At 40.6% G+C, this 22,269-nt stretch overlaps 1 protein-coding gene across 2 annotated transcripts in view; it reads left to right on the forward strand.

The window, feature by feature from the left end:
- The window catches only part of fbxl4 (F-box and leucine-rich repeat protein 4), a 124,803-nt gene that overhangs the window by 101,684 nt on the left and 850 nt on the right, over nucleotides 1–22,269 (forward strand). Inside the window, exon 9 of one of the 2 annotated variants that reach the window (XM_034175434.1) lies at nucleotides 1,942–1,977. The exons of the other annotated variant lie outside the window; for it this stretch is intronic. Coding sequence (XP_034031325.1) covers nucleotides 1,942–1,952 — 11 coding nt within the window. The 3' untranslated portion in view covers nucleotides 1,953–1,977. Of the gene's footprint in view, nucleotides 1–1,941; nucleotides 1,978–22,269 lie in introns of those variants that run through there. 2 annotated transcript variants of the gene reach the window in all.

Raw genomic sequence — 22,269 nt, forward strand, 5'->3', positions numbered from 1 at the left:
ACAGGACAAGGTCAAAGATTTGGTCCAGTGCTTTTCTATACAGGGGATGTTTGGAATGGTTATTTTGAGGTATAGGTCAAAGATACCACTTTGATTATATATGAACTCATTTATCACCTTTTTATTGGTCACATGATCTTTGACCTTGCATGGTCTTGAGTGGGCAAAGTCAGAACGGTCAGTATGGCTCAAAAATGGAAGCGTGAGCTGAGGATGAAATGTTTCCGTTTTTGACAGAATTGATCAAACGTCAAGGTCAGACAAAATCATATGTTTATGTATGACAGAATGAATTTGAATGACTTTGTGTCAAACAGCTCGTGTGTTTCACTAATTTTCACTTATCGTCTGTTGCCGTTGGATTTATCCAGCAGGTGGTTTCCATGAAACGTGCACTTGTCCTGTTTGTCTACTTATGTCATTCATTTGTTTCCTTTAGAATCAGAATCAGAATCCCTTTATTGTCATTGTAATTTGCATTACGAGATTTGAGTTCAACTCCAAAAAGGTGCTTTCCGTGGTGCGAGTGATTTTTAGCCAATATAAAAAGTAGAGTATATGTACAACTAATATAAACATAAGGTAAAATAAAATAAAATGTGGACTAAGTAATGTAAAACGAGAATTATATACAACTGTGGAATCATATTGCACATGGTTTACAGATATTGCACAAGAAACTTGAAGGTGCGGATTAGAGTGATTTATTATTGTTCAGTGCAGTGATCGCTCTGGGCAGAAAGCTGTCCCTGAGTCTGTTTTTCCTAGTTTTGATTTATCTATACCATCGGCCGGAGGGTCATAGGTCAAACAGGTGGTTGCTGGGGTGGGATGTGTCTTTGCTGATGCTGGCAGCTCTGCTGAGGGAGCGAGAGCTGGTAATGTCCTCCAGACTGGGCGAAGAGCAGCCAGTGCTCCCCTGGGCCGTTTTGATCACCCTCTGCAGCGCTCTCCTGTCTGCTGCTGAGCACCCCCCGTACCACGCTGTGATGCAGTATGTCAGGATGCTCTCGATGGTGGCTCTGTAGAACAACACCGGCAGCTTCTCCTCCAGATTGTTTCTCCTGAGCACCTCAGGAAGTGGAGTAACTGCTGGTCTTTCTTCACCACCACTGTGGTGTTGGCAGTCCAGGAGAGGCTGTCAGAGAGCTGCACTCCCAGGAACCTGATGGAGCTGACCCTTTCCACACAGTCCCCTTGAATGTAGAGCGGGGCTGGGTCAGCCCTGTCCTTCCTGAAGTCCAGGATTATTTCTTTTGTTTTTGTGGTGTTCAGCGGCAGGTTGTTAGCTGAACACCACGCTGTCAGTTGATTGACCTCGTCTCTGTAGTCGGTCTCATCCCCCCCTGAGATGAGCCCAATCACGGTGGTATCATCCGCAAACTTTATGATGGTGTTTGTGGGATGGGTCGGAGAGCAGTCGTACGTGTAAAGGGTGAACAGGAGGGGGCTCAGTACACAGCCTTGAGGGGAACCGGTGCTGAGTGTGATGGTGGAGGAAAGTTGGGGGCCAAGTTTCACGGACTGTGGGCGGTTTGTGAGGAAGTCCTTGATCCACTGCCAGATGGGGGTGGAGATGCCCAGATGTGTCAGTTTCTGGACCAGGATCTCTGGGATGATGTGGTTGAAGGCTGAGCTGAAGTCCAGGAAGCGTATCCTCACATAGCTCCCCTGGTGCTCCAGGTGGCTCAGTGCTGTGTGGAGCGCTGTGGTGATAGCGTCCTCTGTGGAGCGGTTTGCTCTGTAGGCAAACTGGTGGGGGTCCAGAGTGGGAGGCAGACAGGCTCTGATGTGCTGAGAGACCAGTCTTTCAAAGCACTTCATGACAACAGGCGTAAGTGCCACAGGCCTGTAGTCATTTATGTTCTCCACTGCTGACTTCTTTGGGACTGGGATGATGGTGGAAGATTTGAGGGAGGGTGGAATGATGGCCTGTGACAGGGACAGGTTGAAGATGCAGGTGAAAACTCCAGCCAGTTGGTCAGCACACGCTTTGAGTACCTTTCCAGGTACACCATGGGGGCCGCCCGCCTTCCTGGGGTTCACCGCCTTTAGCACACGTCTCACTTTGTGTTCCTGAAGTGTTAGCGTGCTAGTGCTGGAGGGTGGTGGGTGTGGAGTTGCTGCTGGTCTGTCTGCTTTGAAGCAGGCAAAGAAGTGGTTCAGCTCCTCTGCCAGTGAGGCGTCAGACCTAGTATTTCCTGGGTTGCTGCTTCTGTAGTTGGTTATATGATTTATTCCCTGCCACATCCTTCTAGGGTCATTTACAGTGAAGTGATCCTCTATCTTTTCCTTGTAGGCAGCCTTGGCCTCTCTGATGCCAATGCGTTGCACAGTGTAGGCTGCTGATTATTTAGTAGAAGTTGTTTTTTTTTGTCTGCCTGGGTGCTTGCCCTCCAGGATCCAGGGCGGTTCTGTAATGTGGTGGATGTGGTGGCGTGCAGCACCTTCAGACCTGATTGTTGAGCTCATTTCAGTTAATGTGTAGGTTTGTTTTGTGTGAATGCTGATTCACGTTGCCTCCACTTGGGGTGTTTTGTGAGGGCCTGCATGAGGTCCTGTAACCAGATCTGTGTGTCTGCATGAATCAGTCCAAACCTGTTGATGTGATTTGCCATTTTAGAGAGTGAGAGGCAGATTTATTGGGACATTCCACTTCAGAGTAGATGTCAGTCTTCCTCTGAAGAGCAGGTCCAAAGGTCTGCACGATCTGTTTTCTGCTTTTGCTCTGTCTTGATTTTTTTTTCTTGGAGATGCATTGAGTCCAGTTTCAAGCTCACTTTTGAGAAGTAAAAAATAAAAAACCTCTCCAAAGTAAAGTGCAAACAGAACCCCCACAGTATGATTCATATGGGTAACATGTGGCTCACTCAGCGGCGTCTCTGTGGCAGTCTGTCTTTCTGCTCCAACACCGTACAACACAGAAACGTCTGAAAATAAAAAGGTTGATTTCATATACACTCAACAAAAATATAAATGCAACACTTTTGGTTTTGCTCCCATTTTGTATGAGATGAACTCAAAGATCTAAAACTTTTTCCACATACACAATATCACCATTTCCCTCAAATATTGTTCACAAACCAGTCTAAATCTGTGATAGTGAGCACTTCTCCTTTGCTGAGATAATCCATCCCACCTCACAGGTGTGCCATATCAAGATGCTGATTAGACACCATGATTAGTGCACAGGTGTGCCTTAGACTGCCCACAATAAAAGGCCACTCTGAAAGGTGCAGTTTTATCACACAGCACAATGCCACAGATGTCGCAAGATTTGAGGGAGCGTGCAATTGGCATGCTGACAGCAGGAATGTCAACCAGAGCTGTTGCTCATGTATTGAATGTTCATTTCTCTACCATAAGCCGTCTCCAAAGGCGTTTCAGAGAATTTGGCAGTACATCCAACCAGCCTCACAACCGCAGACCACGTGTAACCACACCAGCCCAGGACCTCCACATCCAGCATGTTCACCTCCAAGATCGTCTGAGACCAGCCACTCGGACAGCTGCTGAAACAATCGGTTTGCATAACCAAAGAATTTCTGCACAAACTGTCAGAAACCGTCTCAGGGAAGCTCATCTGCATGCTCGTCGTCCTCATCGGGGTCTCGACCTCACTCCAGTTCGTCGTCGTAACCGACTTGAGTGGGCAAATGCTCACATTTGCTGGCGTTTGGCACGTTGGAGAGGTGTTCTCTTCACGGATGATGCGAAGGAGATGTGTTGCACTGCATGAGGCAAATGGTGGTCACACCAGATACTGACTGGTATCCCCCCCAATAAAACAAAACTGCGCCTTTCAGAGTGGCCTTTTATTGTGGGCAGTCTAAGGCACACCTGTGCACTAATCATGGTGTCTAATCAGCATCTTGATATGGCACACCTGTGAGGTGGGATGGATTATCTCAGCAAAGGAGAAGTGCTCACTATCACAGATTTAGACTGGTTTGTGAACAATATTTGAGGGAAATGGTGATATTGTGTATGTGGAAAAAGTTTTAGATCTTTGAGTTTGTCTCATACAAAATGGGAGCAAAACCAAAAGTGTTGCGTTTATATTTTTGTTGAGTATATTTTGACACATGATTTTTGGTTTTTTTTTTGTTTTTTTTTTGGGGGGGGGGGGAGTAAAGTTAAACTCCAGTGCTTCATTTGTTGATTGTTTTTGCTGGAATTACATCTGCAACTAACATTATTTTTTAACATTAGTTCATTTCTTGATGTTCTTAAACAGTTAGTTGCAAGCAAACAATTTTAACTACCAAAATTAGTCAATTTAAAGTGATAGAAACATAGAGAAACTGACAACTGTTTTTCTTTTTTTCCCAGTTAATTAATAATCCAAATAGATGGGGTTTTTTGTTTGTTTGTTTTTAGTTTGCACGGAGACCGTTTGAAATGGATGAATGGATTCTGGGACAGACATGTTTGCACCCAAGCACCAGCATGAGTCCTGCTTCTGAAAGCACTCACACGTCCAGGCTGGACTGGATGTGTGTGATGTGGCATGGATTCTGTCTCACTCTCTAAATGAATGTGTTTCAGCTGATAGAACAGTTGACTTGATTTCTGATTCTTTGATATCTGTTAGCTGTTTAATCTGCGCAGTTAGATTGATCTAGTTATCTAGATTACGATTTGTTTCCCAGTGTAATCTTTACGTGCCTTAACTAAAGCACTCCTTCTGCTGAATCACCTCTAAATTATTTACACATTATTCACTTTTCATGTTTTTAGGAATCCGCTAGGTTAGCGTAGCTACTAGCTCTTAGCCGATTTAGCATGGCGGCTTCTCCTGTCTCTCCCGCACTTTTCTGCTCTGGGTGTGAAATGTTTAGTTATTCCTCGGCCTCCTTTAGCAGTAACAGTACTTGTAATAAGTGTAGCTTATTCGTAGCTTTGGAGGCCAGGCTGGGCGAATTGGAGACTCGGCTCCGCACCGTGGAAAATTCTACAGCTAGCCAGGCCCCTGTAGTCGGTGCGGACCAAGGTAGCTTAGCCGCCGTTAGTTCCCCCCTGGCAGATCCCGAGCAGCCGGGAAAGCAGGCTGACTGGGTGACTGTGAGGAGGAAGCGTAGCCCTAAACAGAAGCCCCGTGTACACCGCCAACCCGTTCACATCTCTAACCGTTTTTCCCCGCTCGACGACACACCCGCCGAGGATCAAACTCTGGTTATTGGCGACTCTGTTTTGAGAAATGTGAAGTTAGCGACACCAGCAACCATAGTCAATTGTCTTCCGGGGGCCAGAGCAGGCGACATTGAAGGAAATTTGAAACTGCTGGCTAAGGCTAAGCGTACATTTGGTAAGATTGTAATTCACGTCGGCAGTAATGACACCCGGTTACGCCAATCGGAGGTCACTAAAATTAACATTAAATCGGTGTGTAACTTTGCAGAAACAATGTCGGACTCTGTAGTTTTCTCTGGGCCCCTCCCCAATCGGACCGGGAGTGACATGTTTAGCCGCATGTTCTCCTTGAATTGCTGGCTGTCTGAGTGGTGTCCAAAAAATGAGGTGGGCTTCATAGATAATTGGCAAAGCTTCTGGGGAAAACCTGGTCTTGTTAGGAGAGACGGCATCCATCCCACTTTGGATGGAGCAGCTCTCATTTCTAGAAATCTGGCCAATTTTCTTGGATCCTCCAAACCGTGACTATCCAGGGTTGGGACCAGGAAGCAGAGTTGTAGTCTTACACACCTCTCTGCAGCTTCTCTCCCCCTGCCATCCCCTCATTACCCCATCCCCGTAGAGACGGTGCCTGCTCCCAGACCACCAATAACCAGCAAAAATCTATTTAAGCATAAAAATTCAAAAAGAAAAAATAATATAGCACCTTCAACTGCACCACAGACTAAAACAGTTAAATGTGGTCTATTAAACATTAGGTCTCTCTCTTTTAAGTCCCTGTTGGTAAATGATATAATAATTGATCAACATATTGATTTATTCTGCCTAACAGAAACCTGGTTACAGCAGGATGAATATGTTAGTTTAAATGAGTCAACACCCCCGAGTCACACTAACTGTCAGAATGCTCGTAGCACGGGCCGAGGAGGAGGATTAGCAGCAATCTTCCATTCCAGCTTATTAATTAATCAAAAACCCAGACAGAGCTTTAATTCATTTGAAAGCTTGTCTCTTAGTCTTGTCCATCCAAATTGGAAGTCCCAAAAACCAGTTTTATTTGTTATTATCTATCGTCCACCTGGTCGTTACTGTGAGTTTCTCTGTGAATTTTCAGACCTTTTGTCTGACTTAGTGCTTAGCTCAGATAAGATAATTATAGTGGGCGATTTTAACATCCACACAGATGCTGAGAATGACAGCCTCAACACTGCATTTAATCTATTATTAGACTCTATTGGCTTTGCTCAAAATGTAAATAAGTCCACCCACCACTTTAATCATATCTTAGATCTTGTTCTGACTTATGGTATGGAAATAGAAGACTTAACAGTATTCCCTGAAAACTCCCTTCTGTCTGATCATTTCTTAATAACATTTACATTTACTCTGATGGACTACCCAGCAGTGGGGAATAAGTTTCATTACACTAGAAGTCTTTCAGAAAGCACTGTAACTAGGTTTAAGGATATGATTCCTTCTTTATGTTCTCTAATGCCATATACCAACACAGTGCAGAGTAGCTACCTAAACTCTGTAAGTGAGATGGAGTATCTCGTCAATAGTTTTACATCCTCATTGAAGACAACTTTGGATGCTGTAGCTCCTCTGAAAAAGAGAGCTTTAAATCAGAAGTGTCTGACTCCGTGGTATAACTCACAAACTCGTAGCTTAAAGCAGATAACCCGTAAGTTGGAGAGGAAATGGCGTCTCACTAATTTAGAAGATCTTCACTTAGCCTGGAAAAAGAGTCTGTTGCTCTATAAAAAAGCCCTCCGTAAAGCTAGGACATCTTTCTACTCATCACTAATTGAAGAAAATAAGAACAACCCCAGGTTTCTTTTCAGCACTGTAGCCAGGCTGACAAAGAGTCAGAGCTCTATTGAGCTGAGTATTCCATTAACTTTAACTAGTAATGACTTCATGACTTTCTTTGCTAACAAAATTTTAACTATTAGAGAAAAAATTACTCATAACATCCCAAAGACGTATCGTTATCTTTGGCTGCTTTCAGTGATGCCGGTATTTGGTTAGACTCTTTCTCTCCGATTGTTCTGTCTGAGTTATTTTCATTAGTTACTTCATCCAAACCATCAACATGTTTATTAGACCCCATTCCTGCCAGGCTGCTCAAGGAAGCCCTACCATTATTTAATGCTTCGATCTTAAATATGATCAATCTATCTTTGTTAGTTGGCTATGTACCACAGGCTTTTAAGGTGGCAGTAATTAAACCATTACTTAAAAAGCCATCACTTGACCCAGCTATCTTAGCTTAATTATAGGCCAATCTCCAACCTTCCTTTTCTCTCAAAAATTCTTGAAAGGGTAGTTGTAAAACAGCTAACTGATCATCTGCAGAGGAATGGTCTATTTGAAGAGTTTCAGTCAGGTTTTAGAATTCATCATAGTACAGAAACAGCATTAGTGAAGGTTACAAATGATCTTCTTATGGCCTCGGACAGTGGACTCATCTCTGTGCTTGTTCTGTTAGACCTCAGTGCTGCTTTTGATACTGTTGACCATAAAATTTTATTACAGAGATTAGAGCATGCCATAGGTATTACAGGCACTGCGCTGCGGTGGTTTGAATCATATTTGTCTAATAGATTACAATTTGTTCATGTAAATGGGGAATCTTCTTCACAGACTAAAGTTAATTATGGAGTTCCACAAGGTTCTGTGCTAGGACCAATTTTATTCACTTTATACATGCTTCCCTTAGGCAGTATTATTAGACGGTATTGCTTAAATTTTCATTGTTATGCAGATGATACCCAGCTTTATCTATCCATGAAGCCAGAGGACACACACCAATTAGCTAAACTGCAGGATTGTCTTACAGACATAAAGACATGGATGACCTCTAATTTCCTGCTTTTAAACTCAGATAAAACTGAAGTTATTGTACTTGGCCCCACAAATCTTAGAAACATGGTGTCTAACCAGATCCTTACTCTGGATGGCATTACCCTGACCTCTAGTAATACTGTGAGAAATCTTGGAGTCATTTTTGATCAGGATATGTCATTCAAAGCGCATATTAAACAAATATGTAGGACTGCTTTTTTGCATTTACGCAATATCTCTAAAATCAGAAAGGTCTTGTCTCAGAGTAATGCTGAAAAACTAATTCATGCATTTATTTCCTCTAGGCTGGACTATTGTAATTCATTATTATCAGGTTGTCCTAAAAGTTCCCTAAAAAGCCTTCAGTTAATTCAAAATGCTGCAGCTAGAGTACTGACAGGGACTAGAAGGAGAGAGCATATCTCACCCATATTGGCCTCTCTTCATTGGCTTCCTGTTAATTCTAGAATAGAATTTAAAATTCTTCTTCTTACTTATAAGGTTTTGAATAATCAGGTCCCATCTTATCTTAGGGACCTCGTAGTACCATATCACCCCAATAGAGCGCTTCACTCTCAGACTGCAGGCTTACTTGTAGTTCCTAGGGTTTGTAAGAGTAGAATGGGAGGCAGAGCCTTCAGCTTTCAGGCTCCTCTCCTGTGGAACCAGCTCCCAATTCAGATCAGGGAGACAGACACCCTCTCTACTTTTAAGATTAGGCTTAAAACTTTCCTTTTTGCTAAAGCTTATAGTTAGTGCTGGATCAGGTGACCCTGAACCATCCCTTAGTTATGCTGCTATAGACGTAGACTGCTGGGGGGTTCCCATGATGCACTGAGTGTTTCTTTCACTTTTTGCTCTGTATGCACCACTCTGCATTTAATCATTAGTGATTGATCTCTGCTCTCTTCCACAGCATGTCTTTTTCCCGGTTCTCTCCCTCAGCCCCAACCAGTCCCAGCAGAAGACTGCCCCTCCCTGAGCCTGGTTCTGCTGGAGGTTTCTTCCTGTTAAAAGGGAGTTTTTCCTTCCCACTGTAGCCAAGTGCTTGCTCACAGGGGGTCGTTTTGACCGTTGGGGTTTTCCATAATTATTGTATGGCCTTGCCTTACAATATAAAGCGCCTTGGGGCAACTGTTTGTTGTGATTTGGCGCTATATAAAAAAAATTGATTGATTGATTGATTGATTTCAGCTGTTTGTGTCATGCAGCTCATTTGGGAAGAAATGAACTTAAAACAGTGGGTGATTTCTGATGCTGATGTCTTAACTTGGTCCATAATGTGACTGATTTCTGAACACAGTGTATGACACAGTATTCTGTAGAGTTCTTTTACCTTCAACCAAAATACCATCAAGTTCAGTCAGTGCATTTGAAATCGTTGTTTTTTTTTTGTTTTTTTTTTTGTGGCCAGTATCACCCTGTGGGCTCACCACCTGCAGGTGGAACAGCCTGTGTCGGGTGCGCTGTCCCATGGGTGGCATTGAAAGTCGAGGGCCTCGGCAGACCAAACCTGGGCAGCAGGGAGAAGCTCTGAGGGTGTGGAACATCATCTCGCTGTGTGCGAAGGAGCCAGAGCTTGTGCGAGAGGTGGAGTGATACCAGTTAGAGCTGGTGGGCCTCGTCTCCACGCACAGCCTCGGCTCCAGAACCACTCTCCTTGATAAGGGTTGGACCTTATTCTGCTCTGGAGTTGCCCAGAATATGAGGCACCGGGCGGGTGTGGGGATACTCATGAGTCCCCGGCTGAGCACCGCTACGTTGGAGTTTACCCCAGTAGACGAGTGGGTCGCCTCCCTGCGCCTTCGGGTGATGGGGGGAAAACTCCGACAGTTGTTTGTGTGTTCTGGAAAAAGTGGTTTCACAGCAGCTTGTGGACCATCTTGCTGAGAATGATCTTTTTGAGCCACTGCAGTCTGCTTTTAGAAAACATCACTCCACAGAGACAGTGCTTACCAGAGTAGTGAATGGTATTCTGCACACAATGGATTCAGATACCACTATGGTTTTAGTGCTTTTAGATCTTAGTGCTGCATTTGATACAATGGATCATCGTGTTTTACTTGATAGGCTGGAAAATTATTTTGGGATTACTGGAAGTGTCCTTGCTTGCGTGACGTCATACTTGTCCAGTCGTTCTCATTGTGTTGTGTATAATAACACTACCTCTGGCCTTGGTAACGTGAAATTTGGGGTTCCACAGGGGTCTGTGTTAGGCCCCCTGCTTTTCTCCCTTTATACAACCCCTGGCAAAAATTATGGAATCACCGGCGTCGGAGGATGTTCATTCAGTTGTTTAATTTTGTAGAAAAAAAGCAGATCACAGACATGACACAAAACTAAAGTCATTTCAAATGGCAACTTTCTGGCTTTAAGAAACACTACAAGAAATCAGGAAAAAAAATTGTGGCAGTCAGTAACGGTTACTTTTTTAGACCAAGCAGAGGGAAAAAATATGGACTCACTCAATTCTGAGGAAAAAATGATGGAATCATGAAAAACAAAAGAACTCTCCAACACATCACTAGTATTTTGTTGCACCACCTCTGGCTTTTATAACAGCTTGCAGTCTCTGAGGCATGGACTTAATGAGTGACAAACAGTACTCTTCATCAATCTGGCTCCAACTTTCTCTGATTGCTGTTGCCAGATCAGCTTTGCAGGTTGGAGCCTTGTCATGGACCATTTTCTTCAACTTCCACCAAAGATTTTCAATTGGATTAAGATCCAGACTATTTGCAGGCCATGACATTGACCCTGTGTGTCTTTTTGCAAGGAATGTTTTCACAGTTTTTGCTCTATGGCAAGATGCATTATCATCTTGAAAAATGATTTCATCATCCCCAAACATCCTTTCAATTGATGGGATAAGAAAAGTGTCCAAAATATCAACGTAAACTTGTGCATTTATTGATGACGTAATGACAGCCATCTCCCCAGTACCTTTACCTGACATGCAGCCCCATATCATCAATGACTGTGGAAATTTACATGTTCTCTTCAGGCAGTCATTTTTATAAATCTCATTGGAACGGCACCAAACAAAAGTTCCAGCATCATCACCTTGCCCAATGCAGATTCAAGATTCATCACTGAATATGACTTTCATCCAGTCATCCACAGTCCACGATTGCTTTTCCTTAGCCCATTGTAACCTTGTTTTTTTTCTGTTTAGGTGTTAATGATGGCTTTCGTTTAGCTTTTCTGTATGTAAATCCCATTTCCTTTAGGCAGTTTCTTATAGTTCGGTCACAGACGTTGACTCCAGTTTCCTCCCATTTGTTCCTCATTTGTTTTGTTGTACATTTTTCGATTTTTGAGACATATTGCTTTAAGTTTTCTGTCTTGATGCTTTGATGTCTTCCTTGGTCTACCAGTATGTTTGCCTTTAACAACCTTCCCATGTTTGTATTTGGTCCAGAGTTTAGACACAGCTGACTGTGAACAACCAACATCTTTTGCAACATTGCGTGATGATTTACCCTCTTTTAAGAGTTTGATAATCCTCTCCTTTGTTTCAATTGACATTGACAGTCAATTGACAGTCCATATTTTTTTCCCCTCTGCTTGGTCTAAAAAAGTAACCGTTACTGACTGCCACAGTTTTTTTTTTTTCTTGATTTCTTATAGTGTTTCTTAAAGCCAGAAAGTTGCCATTTGAAATGACTTTAGTTTTTTATCATGTCTGTGATCTGCTTTTTTCTACAAAATTAAACAACTGAATGAACATCCTCCGAGGCCAGTGATTCCATAATTTTTGCCAGAGGTTGTATAGCACCCCTTGGGCATATTCTGTGGCAATTTGGGATTGCCTTTCATTGCTATGCTGATGATACTCAGTTATACATGCCGATAACTGCTGGTAATCTCATCCACATAAAATCCTTTGAAGATTGTCTTGCATCAGTGAGAAGCTGGATGTCGAGTAAATTCCTACTCTTAAACTCTGATAAGACTGAAATGATGGTTCTTGGTTCAGCCAGACATCGGCATCAATTTGATTTCTGGTCTGCCGCAGTCCAGCATTAGGGGTCTTCAATTAGTGCAGAATGCTGCTGCCAGACTTTTGGCACAAAGCAGAAAGTTTGACCACATTACACCCATTCTGGCTTCCTTTTATTGGCTTCCGGTTTCTGCCAGGTTGGATTTTAAAGTCCTGTTGCTGGTCTATCAATTTGTTCATGGACTGACTCCTTCCTACCTGGCGGACGTGGTCAAGCCCTATGTACCGGCGCGGCTATTGCGTTTGCAATGCGCAGGACGTCTGTGTTTTCCAAGGGTGAATAAAAAGTCTGTGGAGTGTAGAGTTTTCTTCTACTGTAGCTCTGCTGTCTGGAATGATCTTCCTGCAGCTATAAGGCAGTCCGACACGGTGGAGACTTTTAAACCAAGATTGAAGACCCACTTTTTTTAGACTGTCTTATTGTTAATTTATTATGTTTTTATGTTTGCGTTGTAATTTCTTTTCGTTTTTAATTCACTTTGTGCTGCTATGAATTGTGTGCTGTGTGAAGCGTCTTGAGGCAACTCTGTCGTGAGATGGTGCTATATAAATTAATAAAATTGAAAATTTAATTGAATTGTATGCACTGAACAGCAGTTTGGAGTATTCAGGTTTCGTGGAGTCCCTGAGTGGAGTTCTGTACGGGGCTCCGGTGGGGGACTCCATTGTTCTGCTGTGGGACTTCAACACACACGTGGGCAATGACAGACACCTGGAGAGGTGTGATTGTGAGGAACAGCCTCCCAGATCTAAAGCCGAATGGTCGTTTGTTATTGACTTCTTTGCTAGTCACTGACTGTCTATAACAAACTGCATATTTGAACATAAGGATGCTCATAAGTGTACATGGTACCACCCTCAGCCGAAGATTGATGATCGATTTTGTGATCGTATCATCTGATCTGAGGCTGCATGTTCTGGACACTCAGGTGAAGAGATGGGCAGAGCTGTCAACTGATCACCATCTGGTGGTGAGTTGGATCAGAGGGTGTGGAAGGACTTTGAACAGACCTGGTAAGCCCAAACGGACAGTGCAGGTGAACTGGAAAAATCTAGAGGAGCCCACTGTCCAATAGATCTTTAACCCACACCTCCTGTGGAGCTTTTCTAGCATCCCTGTGGAGGTTGGGGGCATTGAACCAGAATGGGCATTGTTCAGATATTCCATTGCCGAAGCCTAAAGGTCTTAGGTGCCTCAAGGGGTGGTGATACTCAAACACAGTGGTGGACACTGGTGGTCAGGGAAGCCATCTGACTGAAGAAGGATACCTTCCAGGATATGTTATCTTGGAGGACTCCGGAGGCATTTGCAAGTTCCCAAGAGGCCCGAAGGGCAGCAGCCTCTGCTGCGGGGTAGGCAAGGCAGCGGGTGTGGGAGGAGTTCAGAGGAACTATGGAGAAGGAGTATCAATTGGCACCAAGGTGCTTCTGGAAGACCGTGAGGCACCTCAGGAGGGTAAAATGGGGAAGCATCCAAGTTGTCTACAGTAAGGATAGGACTCCATTGACCTCAACTGGGGATGTAATCCGCTGCTCGAAGGAACACTTTGAGGAAGTCCTGCATCAGACCGGAGTGCCTTCTATAGTAGGAGCAGAGCTGGAAGCTGATGGAGGATTTTCATCAATTTCCCTGGTGGAAGTCACTGAGGTAGTCTCTGCCTCCCTGGTAAAGTCTACTCCAGGGTGCTGGAAAGGAGGGTTCGGCCAATAGTCGAAACTCTAATTGAAGAGGAACAATGCAGGTTCCATCTTGGTCGTGGAACAACCGACCAGCTCTTTACACTCACAAGGATCCTGGAGTGTGCCTGGAAGTATGCCCACACAGTCTTCATGTGCTTTGTGGACTTGGAGAAGGCGTATGATCAGGTACCCCGGGGGATACTGTGGGAGGTGCTGCGAGAGTATGGAGTGAGGGGGTCCCTTCTCAGGGCTAGGGATAGGTATTGATAAGATTTTATCGATATTGATGCCATTATCGATTCTGATTATTGATCCGATTCCTTATTGGTTCCCTTATTGATTTCCTTATCGATCCCTCTTGTGAATTTTCTGTGTACTAAAGGTAGGCTTTACAGGTTTTCTATGTCAACAACATTTTAAATTGGTCACTGGATCCTTGATCTCTGGGCATAAATAAAAATAAATAAAATCTGTAGTTTCTGTCAAAAGCATTTCCTTTCAGACATTTTGGCATGAATGTCTCTCCGTACCTCTGAGCTGAGCTCAGCCGGCTGCTGCACGTCAGCGCAGGACGTCTCATTTTGGGAGGAAAAAAAAAAACGTTTTAATCGATTGCAGTTTGTTTGTATTACAACATTTGGAAAGAGGTGTCATTTGATTTCAACGGTGTTTCTCTTTGAAGTTATTAATTCTGACTGGACTCCATCATTCTAACTTGACTCATCAGAGAGCCGCGCAGCGTTTGGAGCTGTGTGAACAGAACGGAGGACAATTCTTGTTTCTTTCTCCCAACAAGACATGAGTCCCAGTTAGTGACTTTAATCTGCACAAAGGTGACTCACAGTTGACATATTCAGGGATGAAAGTGGTGAAAAACAAAAAGAGCTGAAACCCAAAATTACCCACCAACACCACCCACATGGAAATGTTTGAATTCTAGAAGCTCTAAAATGCAATCTGGGACTATTCCAGACAATAAACTGCAGTGAGTGCAGCATCCATTTAGTGAGAAAAAACCATGGAGCTGTATATAAGAACTAGAGACCGCAGTCCCATTGCTGCACACTAAACGAAAACGTCCCTTCATGGACAGCGACATGACGTCTCCTAACCAGGCAAAATATTGATGAAGTACCCGGATGTTAATGCATTTTCAATGGAGATTCGCGACTGAACACACTCAGAAAAATGCTCACAAAATACGTGTTAAAAAATGCCATTTTGACCTGGATATCGAGCCAGTAAAATTAAATTATATTAAAATATGTCAGGAAAGTATTAAACTTGACACACACACATTCCCAAATATTAGTGTTGAAAGTTACACGGATCTGTGCTGTTCAAGCTATGCTGCTCGGCTGAGCTGCTGCTGTTCAACGCAGCGCGGCTCCTAAAACCATTACAATACATTTATATATATTATATTTTTACACAGTTATTCTTCATTGACCGAGTTTCATTCATGGAGTCAGTGGTGTGGGTACACATCTCTGTGTGTGGGTGTGACTGTGAGCGGCACAGCGCTGGTCATTATAATCTCATTATTTTAAGGTGCAAATTAAAAAAAATCCCCAGTCTTGTTGAACAATTTTAATCACTAACGACAAGTATTTTAACTAGACATTGGTCTAGCAGTGGAAAATATCAACTAGACATAAGTGAAGAGTTAATGGTCCGTGTCATCAGGCGACACAGGTACGGCAGGAGACATATCCAAATATCATGGACAAAATGACAAGAAGAACCAAAACCACTTACTTATGGAAGGAAATATTGTCTCCCTTGTTCCTCTGTTTGTGGCTTTGCCAACATGCGCAGCTTTCTGTCATATTCCACCTGTTTCTTAAACTTCTATGCACGCAAATTACTAATTTGCCCGGAATTAAAATGGCGATCACGCCTCCTTGTCGGCACACGGCTCAGTGCTACTGCGCTCTCTAGTTCTTATATACAGCTCCATGGAAGAAACCCAACTTTCCTTATTCAAATTCATTCCAGTAGTATTCTGCTCTTACTAGGATGCAGCAGTTTTGTAGTTTGGCAGATAGTTCTGGAGGAAATCACTGAAGAAATTAACACATTGAAAATATGGTTTGACCGAAACAAACTGTCATTAAACTTAAATAAAACAGGGATGAAGTGGAGGTGTAAGAGTCACTAGGTCAGGGGTGCCTAACATTTTTTGAACCAAGATCTACTTTTAAAATTGACAGTGTATCGAGATCTACCGAGCCATATGGAACGCAGTATATTGTGCACCAATATAATAACACAATTTTCTGGCAGGTTTTAACAATCATAATGCATCATTGAAGTTAAATGTGCATGGTGTAAAACAATAAGCACAAGTGGGCCTCGGACTGGCCTCAAGTTGGAAAAGTTGTTCGCTACCTTAGTGGGTCTTCTGCCCCAGAGAGGAGGAAGCTGGTCTCTCATAGTCTGGACAGTAGTTGCTGAGTGCAGCCATAATCAGGCACTCAGCCTCTCTGTCTGCATTAGAGTCCAGATTTGGACGTTCATGTCAGGTGTTGCTCTGGATTTGAGCTAAATGTCATTTTTCAGTGTGAGGATCCAGGTTGAAGAGTGATGCCACTTTGGACGATATACAGTCCACATCTATATTTTCCCCAAATGGAAAACAGACAAAAGTGACAACAGGCTCTTTGGAGGCAAAGTCAGTGAAGCACCTGTCAAATTCTGACAAGATGCTCTGCACGTGATCATCATAACGTGCACTCTCAGGCTCCGCCCACTCTTTGTCCTGGTGCTTAAGTTCTGTGTCCATGTGTGGAAAGTTCTGCAGGTCACACTGTTGCATCCTGCTTGATAGCACATGTAATATGCTTTTAAACTTGCTTTCAAATCCAAAAGCTGTGCATGTTCATGAACATTTCAGAAATTCTTTAATTTCTGGCCGAAGACTGTTCTAGAAAGGGCTGGACTGAAAAACGCAGGATGTGCAGGAGTTGAAAATATTGCAGGACTGTGCAGGAGACCTGAAATTGATCAGTCCATGTAAATATCATGCAGAACGCTGCTGTGTTCAGGTACCGTCGGAAATTACAGGACTTCTTTGTTTCAAACTCAGCAGTTCCTTGTGGCAGGAGTGTGGCTTTTGTTTTATTTTGGGTTAAAAAAAAATTAAGTACTCGTATATCCACACAAAAGATTAATTCTGGCCTATATAAGGTGCCTGAGCACCTGAATGCAGCAGCAGCAGTGATCTGTGCAGTGTTCACATGGACTGATCAATTTACTGCTCTGATATATTCAGTCATCTTTACACTTCTTTTTATTCCCCTTTTGACAGTTTTGTGTTATAAATCAATATATACAGTAAGGAAAATAAGTATTTGAACACTCTGCGGTTTTGCAAGTTCTCACACTTAGAAATCATGGAGGGATCTGAAATTTTCATCTTAGGTGCATGTCCACTGTCAGAGACATAATCTAAAAAAAAAAAAAAAAAATCCAAAAATCACAATGTATGATTATTTAATAATTTAATTTAATAATGTTACTGCTGCAAATAAGTATTTGAACACCTACCAACCAGCAAGAATTCTTCTTTAAGAAGCCCTCTTATTCTGCACTCTTTACCTGTATTAATTGCACCTGTTTGAACTTGTTACCTGTATAAAAGACACCTGTTCACACACTCAATCAATCACACTCCAACTTGTCCACCATAGCCAAGACCAAAGAGCTGTCTAAGGACACCAGGGACAAAACTGTAGACCTGCACAAGGCTGGGATGGACTACAGGACAACAGGCAAACAGCTTGGTAGAAGACAACAACTGTTATGATTATTTATTAGAAAGTGGAAGAGACACAAGATGACTGTCAATCTCCCTCGGTCTCGGATTCCATGCAAGATCTCACTTTGTGGGGTAAGGATGATTCTGAGAAAGCTCAGAACTACACAGGAGGACCTGGTCAATGACCTGAAGAGAGCTGGGACCACAGTCACAAAGATTACATTAGTAACACATGATGCTGTCATGGTTTAAAATCCTGCAGGGCAGCAAGGTCCTCCTGCTCAAGCCAGCACATATCCAGGCCCGTTTGAAGTTCACCAGTGACCATCTGGATGATCCAGAGGAGGCATGGGAGAAGGTCATGTGGTCAGAAGAGACCAGAATAGAGCTTTTTGGAATCAACTCCACTTACCATGTTTAGAGGATGAGAACAACCTCAAGAAAACCATCCCAACCGTGAAGCATGGGGGTGGAAACATCATACTCTGGGGGTGCTCTTTTGCACAATATTCTGCAGATTTGGGATGCAGAACTGTAGGTAAATTAATTGTCTTCTAGGTCTCAGGTTCAGGTTGGTTTCTTTTTTAATTATCCAAAAATAATTTTAGTCATTGATCAAGCTGCTTTTGTATCAGAAGATTTGAACAGCAGTCTAGGTCAAATGACCTTCTTATCACAGGATTGGATGTTAAGCCTCGAAGTTATGCAAGAGCGGTGGCTCCAGGAGAGGAGCCCTCTGAAATGGACAACCTATCTGTAGAGGAACAGGTGATCTCTTTTTTGAAGGACAAAGGTATTGTAATAAATTCTGATGATATTGACAGTAGTTACCTTTTCCCGAGGAGAGGTCAAAATCGACCTAAAGTTACACTATTGAGGCTTAAAAACAGGAAACAGAAGATTGAAATCTTAAAACAAGCTAAGAACTTAAAAGGAACGAATGTATATATAAATGAATATTTGACCAAGAGAAATTCTGACATAGCAAGAAAGGCACAATTGTTAAGAAAACAAAATAAGATACAGGCTACATGGACACTTAATTGTAAAGTTTATATTAAATTAAATGGAACTCCTGAACAAGCTAAAATCTTGTGGATTAAAGATGAGAATGATCTTGATGTGTTTAATTGATGTAAGTGTGATGAAATGCTTAATAATGATATGTATTGGTTGATTGTGATGACGAAATAATCTTAATATAATTTAATGATCACGGTTAATAATCAGGTTACCTCTGTAAAGGAGCTTTGTTTGGAAACATTTGATCATAGTCATTTTGCCTCTCGCCATTGTGAATTTGAATCAGATCCAGATTTTTTCTTTAATGATAATATCGATCGACAATGTAATTATTTTACAGAAGAACAATTTAAGGACTATAAAATTAATGATGGAGATTTTTCAATAATACATTTTAATAGTAGAAGTCTTTCTCTGAATTTTTCAAGAATAAATGATTGTTTAGACACAATTAGCAAAAGTTTTTCAGTGATCGCTATATCTGAAACCTGGTTAACTAAGGATAATTATGATTTTGTGCAGTTGAATGGCTATCAATTGTTTTCTGTAAATCGATCGAAGAGGCGGTGGTGTGGCATTATATGTTAGGTCTGATTATGACTGTGAATTGGTTTATAATATGTCATTTACAATTGATAATATCATGGAATGTGTTACAGTTAAGATCACATGTATAAATTCAAATAATAGGATTGTTAGTTGTATATACAGAGCTCCTGGAGCAAATATTGATAATTTTGAAGAAGTAATTATGAATATGTATAATAAAATAAGAATTCTCATTTATTTATCTGCGGTGACTTTAATATTGATTTTTTAAATCCTCATAATCATTCACAAACTATTTCATTTATTAATTCGTTATATTGCATTGGATTATTTCCGACCATCATTCATCCAAGTAGAATAACTTCGAATACTGCAACCCTTATTGATAATATTTTAACTAATGTTATAACTTGTAATCTTAATGCGGGAATATTGTTAAATGATATTAGTGATCATTTGCCTGTATTTACTGTCCTTGCATCTCAAGATCGAGTGCTCCAAAAGGATTGCAATAGAAGGAGTAGGAATGTAACACCAAGGACTGTTGATAATTTTAGGGAGGATTTATTATGTCAGAATTGGAATAATGTTTATGTTGAGGATGTTGATGAATCTTATGATGGGTTTATTTCTATTATTTCTAAGTTATATGATAAACATTGTCCTCTTGTAAATAAGTTAGATAATAATAGATTTAGTAATAAACCATGGATGTCTAAGGGTCTTCAGAGGGCATGTAAAAAGAAGAATCGATTGTATAAGCAATTCATTAAATTGAGAACAAATGAAGCTGAAAGTAAATATAAAATGTATAAGAACAAATTAATTCATATTATGAGATCTAGTAAGAAAGAATATTACGGTGAGTTACTTGTTAAAAGCAAGAATAATATAAAAAATACATGGAATATATTAAATGATATAATTAAAAAGAATAAAAAAGGTAGAGATTATCCTTCTTATTTTCTTTTTAATAATACTGTGATAGATGATAATGTGATGATTGCTGATCATTTTAATGAATTTTGTTAATGTAGGTAGAAATCTTGATACTAAGATTGATCCAATGAGTGATAAATTCATTGCAAATAAGATAATATTTAATAAAAATGTGTCAATGTTTGTTGGTGCAACGAATGAAAAAGAAATTATTGATTTGGTGCAGAACTCAAAAAGTAAGAAATCTACGGATTTTAATAATTTGGATATGGCTCTTTTGAAAAAAATTGTTGATTGTATTGTAAAACCTTTTACCTACATTTGTAATAAATCCTTAAGTTTAGGTAAATTCCCTTCACGAATGAAAATAGCCAAAGTAATTCCTTTATTTAAGTCTGGTGACAAACATATTTTTTCTAATTATAGACCTATTTCACTTTTACCTCAATTTTCAAAAATATTGGAGAAAATTTTTGTTAAAAGGTTAAATAATTATTTACTTAAGTATGAGATATTGTGTGAAGAGCAATATGGGTTTAGAAAATCTAGGACTACTTCACATGCACTGATGGATTTTGTGGAAAATATTGCGACTGCAGTTGATAATAAGCAATATACTGTAGGTGTTTTTTTTTATTTGCAGAAAGCGTTTGATACTGTTAATTATGAAATTCTGAAAAATAAATTGGTGAAATATGGAATCAGAGGTTTAGCATATGATTGGATTGATAGTTATTTACATGGTCGGTATCAGTATGTTCAATATAATAGCATTGATTCTGAATTCAGGGAAATCACGTGTGGGGTGCCTCAAGGTTCGGTGTTAGGTCCTTTGTTATTTATTTTATATATAAATGATATTTATTTGGTTTCACGGGTATTGAGGTGCATTCTTTTTGCTGATGATACGACTGTGTTTTGTAGTGGGGATAATCTTGAACAGCTTTTGGACATTATGGAAGATGAACTGGGGAAATTTATGGCTTGGTTTAATGCTAATAAATTGTCACTTCATCTTGGAAAAACTAAATGCATGATTTTTGGAAATAAATTCATGTCCAAATGTAAAAATGTTACTATCAATAATATCGAAATACAGACAGTATCTGAGTATAAATTCTTAGGTGTTATAATTGATAATAGACTTTGTTGGAAACCCCATATAAATTATATAAAGTCAAAAATGTCCAAATCTATTGCTATTATGTATAGGGTTCGGGACATATTGTCCCATGTTGGGTTACTTACATTATATCATGCTTTAATTGTACCATATATGATATATTGTATTGAACTTTGGGGTAATACCTATAAATCTAACACTAATCCTGTATTTCTTCTACAAAAATGTGCCATCAGAATTATTGGTAATATACATCATTTTGAGTCAACACATTCCATGTTTAGGAATTTAAATTTATTGAAATTTAGGGATTTAGTGGATTATATTCTGATACAAACTTTGTACAAAGCTAATAACCAGGCTTTGTCCTTTTATGTCCAGAACTTGTTTAAGAGTAGGGAATTGGGATATAGATTACGTGGTTGTATGGTATTTAAGAAGCCTCCTGTATGTACTAATGTTAAGGGGTTTTGTGCTTCAGTTAGAGGGGTGAAGATTTGGAATGAATGTCCTGTGGAAATTAAATTATGTGGTTCATTGGCCTGTTTTAAGAAGTGTTATAAAAAATTAATAATTTCTGGTTATAATAATGGTGAATAATATATTTGTTTCTTTTTTGCCTTTGTATTTTGGTTTGTTAATAGTGCTACATTTGTATTGTGTGTGTGATTGTTTGCATTTAAATATTGTATGATGTACGGGGTGGGCGTTTATAAGCTTCTGCTTCTGCCCACACCTTTTCAGTTGCATTGTTGGGTTATTTGTTTATTTGTTTGAGTTTGTTTTATATGTTTAAATTTTTTGTGTTTTTTGATGTGTCTTATAAATTACAGACTCTGTTGCTGTTGTAGTTGCTGCTGATGCTGCTGCTGCTGCTATTTCTGTCGCTGAATAAAAAATAAATAAATTAAAAAAAAAAAAATTCTAAAGTTTTGAACAGTGCAATTTGTGAGTGCTTTTTCCACAGGCCGGCTGATCAGTTTAATGTGGACTGAAGGTGTTTTTCCTCATTAATAATTAAGGTTCTATGATCTGTGAGACTCAGAGATATGCAGTCTAAATTTTACAAGCAGGTGTTCTCTTGTGTTTTCAACAAGTGTCCATAATGTGATGTGCTCATCGTTCATGGAGATGCAACATAATAACAAAAAACATCACTGCTTACTTCTTGTTTGTGTTCATTTCCTCTGAATATTTTTTAGACAAACCTCC

The sequence above is a fragment of the Thalassophryne amazonica genome, chromosome 7 (assembly GCF_902500255.1).
Source record: "Thalassophryne amazonica chromosome 7, fThaAma1.1, whole genome shotgun sequence".
NCBI classification, from domain to species: Eukaryota; Metazoa; Chordata; class Actinopteri; order Batrachoidiformes; family Batrachoididae; genus Thalassophryne; species Thalassophryne amazonica.